Source organism: Musca domestica, unplaced genomic scaffold (assembly GCF_030504385.1).
Source record: "Musca domestica strain aabys unplaced genomic scaffold, Musca_domestica.polishedcontigs.V.1.1 5, whole genome shotgun sequence".
Taxonomy (NCBI): Eukaryota; Metazoa; Arthropoda; class Insecta; order Diptera; family Muscidae; genus Musca; species Musca domestica.
Window position 1 is genome coordinate 13,916,737 of NW_026712346.1, and position 8,773 is coordinate 13,925,509.

General features: G+C 34.2%; 1 protein-coding gene across 1 annotated transcript in view; it reads left to right on the plus strand.

Moving 5' to 3' along the window:
* Positions 1–8,051, plus strand: part of LOC101887945 (protein dimmed) — a 34,647-nt gene extending 26,596 nt beyond the window's left edge. Inside the window, exon 4 of the mRNA XM_011292435.3 lies at positions 7,215–8,051. Within this exon, the coding sequence (XP_011290737.1) occupies positions 7,215–7,823 (609 nt within the window). The 3' untranslated portion in view covers positions 7,824–8,051. The remainder of the gene's footprint in view (positions 1–7,214) is intronic.
* Positions 8,052–8,773: the final 722 nt, after the last annotated feature.

Sequence of the window (8,773 nt, forward strand, 5' to 3'; positions counted from 1 at the left end):
AGGTTGATAAAATTTTACTCATATGTATATTATGTCTGCAGGACTTTTGGTATTGAAAATGTGTCATGTAAGTCCACGTTTTGGTATAGCCCCCATATAATGGTACCTCCCTATTTTCGGTATTTTGATGATTTTAGCGACATTAATCACCAGAATTTTTTCAAATTTCATATTTGAAGTTCGTAATTGATACTACAGCCTAAGACAGAAATTTGTCTGTGCAGGTGCACGTCATTTTATAGCCCCATATAACGGTACCTTCCGATATTCGGTATTTTGATGATTTTAGCGACATTATACACCGGAATTGTTTCAAATTTGGTATTTGAAGTTCGTAATGGATACTGCAGCCTATGACAAACAATTTGCTGTGCAGGCCCACGTCTTCCTATATAGCGGTAACTGCCGATATTCGGTATTTTGATGTTTTTGGCGACATTATTCGCGGGATTTCTTTTAAATTTGGTATTTGAAGTTCATAATGGATACTACAGCCTATGACAGAAAATTGTCTGTACAGGTCCACGTTTTGGTATAGCCCCCTTATAATAGTACCTCCCTATATTCGGTATTTTGATGATTTTATCTACATTATTCACCGATTTTTTTTTCCAAGTTTCGGATTTGAATATTGTAATGGCTTATGACAGAACTTGCCTGTGCAGGTCCACGTCGTCGTATAGACCACAATTTAACGGCCAAATTTTTATTTGATTTTGCCAAATTCGTTCCACATGGTGGAGGGTATTCATAGTTCGGCCTGGACGAACTTACAGCTTTTTTACTTGTTAAGATGGAGTTGTCTTTAATAAACGATCCCGGTTTATATGTTCTCTAATTTAATAAAAAAGAAACAAAAACTAATTTTTCAAAAACTCAAATGACAAATTTAAATAAGAAACAATTTTTAAAGTCCTCCTAAAATAATGTTGTTTTCTATTTGATTATGTTATTTGGTTTTTCTGATTTCTTTGTAAATAGAAAATCTTTACAAAACCAAATTCGAAGGTTGGCCCAAATTATGGTTAAGACCTCACGTATGGGACCATCCCATGCGATTATTTTTATTTTTTGCAAATGTGGACGTAATTGTTACACACTTGAAGTATAATAACAATTTATAAGACAGTCCATAACAAAACGAACATTCAAACAGATATACTCAGACTTGGGTCTAAAAGAAGAATAAGATAGACCCATAGTTTCCTTCGAATATCTACGTAGAATTACTTTTCTCGTTTGTTTATATACTCCCATCCATTTGTCAAAGTATTTTTATTAGAAAATACAAGTCGTATTTCTTGTCCGATTGAGATAAAACTCTGCACAGTTCATCTCTTTGACCCATAACGTATCATATTGAAATTGGTGATAATCGTTTCATATTTGAATAACCTTGGTCATATATGTCTTTGATCGATTACACGTTCATTGTGAAACAATTTTTAGAATTTCTTTTGTACTAATTAATTGATTAATTGTTTGAGCTCGAGGTCAGATTGTTATAAATATCTTCTTTATTTTTACTTGAATGGCTGAATTAATTAATTAATAATTAATACTAATATATATTATAGTATTTACTTAAAACTAGAGTTGCATCACTACCATCGTCATGTGTTGTAAATAGGTGTGTCTGGTTACCCTAAAATCTGTAACAATTGTTACAAATTGTTACTGGAAGTCGTCTGTTAACCCGAAAGTTCTGCAAAAGAGAGCGGTTGGAGAGAGAAATTTTGACAGTTCTTTCAGTGAGAGTTTGCAAATTCTTGCTGGACAAATTTCTTCTTGCAATCACTTGCAACTCTTCTTCTTCTCCTTCATCGACATTCAATCAGATGTTTTATATTGTTTGTTAATTTCTTTTTGTGCTTTCAATTTGTAAATATTTTTTTGGAGTTAGCAAGACTAATTGTTTTTGGAGAAGGACTTTACAAAATGTGAAAAAAACGTAAATATTAATATGTAATAAGAAAATAAAAGACTATTTCCAACATTTTTAGACGAACGCCATTAGCAACACGTTTAAAGGATTTGATTAGTTGCAAGTTTTTGCAGGAAGACAGTCTGTTTACTTTTCGCATTTTCCTTGCAAAAGAGAATAAAACTACCTTATGTGGCGTTTCTACTACACTTGACTCGCTCTCTATTCGTTGTTTGACCCTTAACTACGAAAAAACTATTTAATTCTTCACACAAAATTTCCTGAGGGAGCACTCATATTTGTACATTGTTCAAATCAAATCACTCTCAGAACAACGAAAAAATATCTCCCATCCCTAACAAATGAGAGCATTTATCGAAAAAATAAATTATGACATTTAAAAATTAAAACTAGAAAAATTTACTAAAATTCTAAAAATTTTTGGAAAGACTGAAAATTATGAATGTAAACTACAATAGGTGTGTCTGGTTACCCTAAAATTTGTAACAATTGTTACAAATTGTTACTGGAAGTCGTCTGTTAACCCGAAAGTTCTGCAAAAGAGAGTAGTTGGAGAGAGAAATTTTGACAGTTCTTTCAGTGAGAGTTTGCAAATTCTTGCTGGACAAATTTCTTCTTGCAATCTCTTGCAACTCTTCTTCTTCTCATTCATCGACATTCAATCAGATGTTTTCTATTGTTTATTTATTTCTTTTTGTGATTTTAATTTGAAAATATTGTTTTGGAATAAGCAAGACTAATTGTTTTTGGAGAACAACTTTACAAAATGTGAAAAAAACGTAAATATTAATATGTAATAAGAAAATAAAAGACTATTTCCAACATTTTTATTTAAAAAACTTGTAAAATTAGTATTGCTTCCTTTGTTTTAATTCTCCTTATGGGGGACAAATTGGTTTGTTTTGACAAATCAGCTGATTAGTTGCAAGCTTCTGCAGGAATAGCGTCTGTTTACTTTTCGCATTTTCCTTGCAAAAGAGAATAAAACTACCTTACTCTCTCAGAAAGAAGTTGTTGGACAATTCCTGCTGGAAAAGTAACCAGACACACCTAATGTTGAATGGCGTATGTACATTCAAACGAAAGTACATTTTGTTTTCTCTCTCTTTCGAGGTACGCATTTTGTCCACGAGTTGAAATTTCCACAGAAAACTGCAAAAAAAGAGGCAATATTTTCAAAACGTTTGTATCGGCAGAAAAATGTTTGACAGGTGTCTTTCCTGCAAAATTTAAAAATAGAAAAAAATACAAATATATTTTCAAAATGTCAACATTTACACAAAAAGTTGAAAACGCGAATTAAAATTGTAAAATTAATAATATAATTATTTTTTGGGAGAAAAACAATAATTTCTTCTATTCGTATTAGTGAGAATTTCATATATCCTCTTCTATATATATAAAAATCAATTGTTTTACGTTGTTAATGGAATCAGTTGAGAACGGCTGGACGGATTTGAATATTTTTTAAAATATTCGTCCTACCCTGAGTTTGGTTTTTATGCAAAGAAAAAGTGACTACGCCTACTTTTACGCTCATTTTTTTCGGTTTACCTAAAATCGTAATATTTGCCAAAGTAATGAAGATATTTGTTCCATAGTTAGTATATGACGTACTCTTGACTCTCCCCCTAACCCTAGGTATCTGCTTGGGGTCAGAGGAACTGGCCAAATCGAGAAATTTTGCATATATTCATATAATTTTGATTAGAAAATACTTCTCAAAGCATCAAAACATTTAAAATCTCAACGTACTTTTAAATTGGGGCTAGGCATAATGGGGAACAATAGTAAATTAAATAGTAAACAGTTATTGCCAGTTTTGATTTCACAATACTGAAAACTTTAAATGCAAAAATACCGTTAATTCGGTAGAAATTATAACAAAAATATGTTAAGCGGTATTATTATACCTAAACGAAACGTATATATTCTAAGTATTGAATATCTTCCTAGGAATATTGTATAAATGTTCAAAGATTAGCTTAAATATTTCGCCTTTATTGCGATTTTAACGAACGGCTACATACACACACGGATATAGATTAATTGACATAGGACTTTGCACAAACATGGTCTTCTAAAAGTTACGAATTCAAACCTACTTTTGATTTGGAAAATATTGCTAAGACCTTTATAATACTGACAATTGAGTTTTGAATTAAATACGATGATATAACGAATATAAAGGTCACAAATAGAAACCAAAGGACACAAAATCCCGCTGAAAATAACTTACAGGCGAAATCCAAAATACACAAATGGCGAATTACCGGCTTTTTATACCCTACACCACATAGTGGTAAGGGTATTATGTCTTTGTGCATTTGTTTGTAACATGGAGAAGGAAACGAGATAGACCCATACTTACTTTTGAGAACCTTCATAGAATCACTTTCTGAGTCGATTTATGCATGTCAGTCCGTCTGTCCGTCCGTCCGTCTGTCCATGTATCCTTGTGAACAAAATGCAGGTCGCATTTATTATCCGATTGAGATGAAATTTTCCAAACAATATTTTTTTTGGCCCAAGGACGAACCCTATTGAAATTGGTGAGAATCGGATCAAATTTAGATATAGCTCCCATATATATCTTCATCCGATTTCGGGTTAAATGTGTACCAAATGTCCACTATCAGTCCAAATTACCTGAATTTTGACACACCCAAACGAGTTCGGCCTAGAAGCAAGTATATCAAATTTGGAGAAAATCCGTTCAGATATAGCTATAGCTCCCATATATATCTTTCATCCGATTTGATCTTTAAGTCCCTCACATTCCTACTATGCACTCCACAACCGTGATATTTGGTACCAGGAATTAGATGGAGCACAGAAATAGCTGTTTTAAATTTTATCGAAATCGGTTCAGATTTGGATATAGCTCCCATATATATCTTCATCCGATTTCGGGTTAGTAAAAATCGGTTCAGATATAGCTATAGCTCCCATATATATCTTTCATCCGGTTTGATCTTTAAGTCCCTCACATTCGTAATATGCACTCCACAGGAATGATATTTGGTACCAGATATCAGATAGAGCGCAAAAATAGTTGATTTTAATTTTATTAAAATCTGTTCCGATTTGGATATGCCTCCCATATATATCTTCATCCGATTTCGTGTTAATTGTGGATCAAATGGCCAATATCAGCCCAAATGGCATGAATTTTCGTACATAAGACCGAATTCAGTCTAGAAGCTAATACGTCAAATTTGGAGAAACCCGGTTCAGAGATAGCTATAGTTCGTAAAATTCACGATAGAATTAGATAGATTTTGATTTTGTACCAAATATCTCATAGAGCTCTGAAATGCCCTGTATAAACCTTTTTACGAGAACTCTACTAAATATGCATAGTGGTGTAGGGTATCATATAGTCGGCTCCGCCCGACTTTTGAGCTTTCCTTACTGGTTTTTTGATTGAGATGTTGGTAAATATACAATAACTGGTTTTGGAACTTCTCTATAAATATATTCGTGTATAACGGCTTTTGCAGGCCAAAAGGATGGTTTAACTATTATTTCAAAAATATCCTCAGGAACAAGAATTTTGAAAGAAGCTTTACTTCGTTTTTCCGCATATTTGAATTAAAAAACTTTTATTTCAGCATCGACATTTATATGATATGACATCATCCTCAGACGTTGTAGCAGCAAACCTTGGAGCAAATACTGAACGTTTAGGCAAAACTACTTTTAGATTGGGCGGACTTGGAGTATTAGGAGTACTCATTATATTTGTTGACTTTGGCGTGATTTGAGGAGAGAAAAACTTTTTTGACACAGACGGAGTTAGTTCGGACCTAGGTATTGAAAGTGGTGCAGATTTTGATGTAGAAGAGATTTTGGACGGGGTTAACTCAGTTACTACTGCACGATTCTGGTTACAAATTATTGACGAAGAAGTTTTGGATGGTGTTTCTTGGATGGTAATCAGCGGAATTTTCATTCATTGGGTTATCTAATGTAACTTCAGTCGTTTTGTTTCTTTTTCATGTCATGTTTTAGCTGTATCTATTCAAAAATTATCAAAACGTATGAAATTTAGTACACTTCGAATTCCCGAGAGACCAGCCATATCACACCCCTACCCACAAAAAGTCAGTCAGTTATTTCACTTTTCCTTAAATATAAGATTTTGGCGTCGTCAAAGTGGCAATATGCTGCCGATATCAGTCTAGAAATAGGTCTATAAGATTTATTTAAGATCGATTTAGATTAGGATACAGCTGCCATGTACATATATATTTAATCTGATTTGTAGTTTAGAATTTACTGTCACTGTAAGCTCTGCTAAATATGCAGACTGGTGTAGAATATCCTAAGTTATATGCGTACAAGTACAGTACAGTATACTCGTCACTTTCGTCTTTTAATACCCTCGACCATACATAGTATGGAAGGTATATTAAGTTTGTCATTCCGTTTGTAACTCATCGAAATAATCATTTTAGACCCAACAAAGTACATATATTCTTGATCAGCGTAAAATTCTAAGACGATTTAGCCCTGTTCGTCTGTCTGTTGTAATCACGCTACAGTCAAAACGAATTCAGACAGGAAGCCAAAATTTTGCACATATCTCTCTTTTGTCTGCAGGCAGGTCAAGTTCGAAGATGGGTTATATCGGTCCACGATATCGTATAGCCCCCATATAATGATACCCACGATATTCCGTATTTTCATGATTTCAGACACATTTTTCAGCGGAATTGTCTGTAATACTACACAAAGAGTTCCTTGTGAGTACTTTACTCCCTGAAAGAGAATTGTCTACATAGATCCATGATATCGTATACCCCCCATATAACGGTACCCCCGATATTCGGGATTTTGATGATTTTAGCCATATTTTCCAATGGAATTATCTGAAAATCCACACAATGAGTTCCTTGTGAGTACTTTATCCCTTGGAAGATAATTATCTATATAGGTCCACGATATCACATAGCCCCCATATAACGGTACCCACCCGATATTCGGTATTTTGATGATTTTAGCCACATTTTTCAACGGAATTCTACACAAAGAGTCTTTTGTGAGTCCACAATATCGTATATCCACCCATGTATCGACACCTTCTGATATTATTATTTTAAAGCTTTTAACAGAATTTTTAATGGATTTCATTTTTTTGAAAATTTCCTAATTCGTTCCAAATGGTGGAGGTATTCAAAGTTCGGCCCGGCTGAACTTACTGCTTTTTTACTTGTTATTCACTCCAAACACCCATTCATATTTCGCTTGTCTTGTTTTCTTGCAGTCCCTGCGTGAGGTGATACCCCATGTCGAAATGGAACGTCGTCTATCAAAGATAGAAACACTCACCTTGGCTAAGAACTACATTATCAACCTGACACACATCATATTAGCCAAACGGAACGAAGAATCTGCATTAGATTTTAACGGTGTACTGATGAATGGTAACGGTACCGTCGAAAATGGCAACGTCAACAATGGTGTGGATCCGGATGTCAATATCTTGGGTCTTAATGCTGGCAACGGCGTCAATGCCAATGGTTTGATCGCCTTGAATGGTAACTGTTACGACGATTCGCCACTTACCAATGGCGCCACCTACAATTGTACTCTTTTGGCGGAGCACCATCAGAATACCGGTGCTCCTCAATCGTTGACGACAGCCACTACCACCATACAGATACAGAATCAGCCACTTAGCCACATGCACCACCAGTCGCACCACATTATGATATCGAATCACAATCAAATCATGATGCCTCAACAGCAGCAGCAGAATGCATCTGTTCCACCTCCTCCACAGCAGCAACAACAGGCAGCGATCATAATGAACGGTTACGGTGATTCAACGGCCGATAACAATTTCGATGAACCCTTCCGAGAGTTCTTGTAAGACCACTCGCCATGTTGAAATAAACAAAGTCCACAGAAGGATACCAACGAATGAATGTCTAGACCTAAGATTTGTTCAATTGCAATTCGAGCAAATTACCGACCGAAGGCAGCAGCTGCACATCTCAAAATTCACCAAATGATTACAAAAAACCAACAAATTAGTAAATAAATTAATTAAATATTGTATTAAATTATGTATGAATAAAAATAATTATTAAAACCGTAACGAATTAGAATTGTAGGAGTAGCAGATGTAGACCAATGAAATGTTAGAAATTGGAATGAAAAAAAGAAAATAACAGCAAAGCATCAAATTAGAACTTTCCCACTGGGGATCATTGTTTGCAATTATGTCACACACACACACACAAAACATAAAAAGAAATAAAGAAAATACAACAACAATCGATTGTATTTAAACGAAAAGAAGATATCTCAATAAAGGGCTTTGAACTTTCTAAAAAATTTCAAAAAACAAAAGTACACAGTTCACTTTAGGGGTATCGTATTCAATGTAATCCAACTATACGACACTATAGTAACCGACGAAATTGGACCTAATAAAATAAAATTTTGGTTTGGTGTTGTTTCTATGGGCAGCATTTAGAGATTACTATACTGTCATCGCTAACTTACCAATAATTTTCATAAATTATTCATAAATAATAATGTTTTATTCTTGAGTCAAATTTAGTAATTCAAACTTCACCCTCTTCCTGTCAATCGCTTAATCTCGCTTAAACTGGAAATATTTATGAGTGCTATAATCATGCTACGGTCCAATATCGACGTTTTAAAGAGATTAGTAAATGGTACTATAGGCTACACCAACGAAATCGTTTGGCCTCAATTTTGTCGAACTCAGATGAATGCAACAGATGTACCTTCCCTCCGAATTGATTTCGCAAAAGACGGAATACATCCTATACACCTAGTCTATGCATGTGT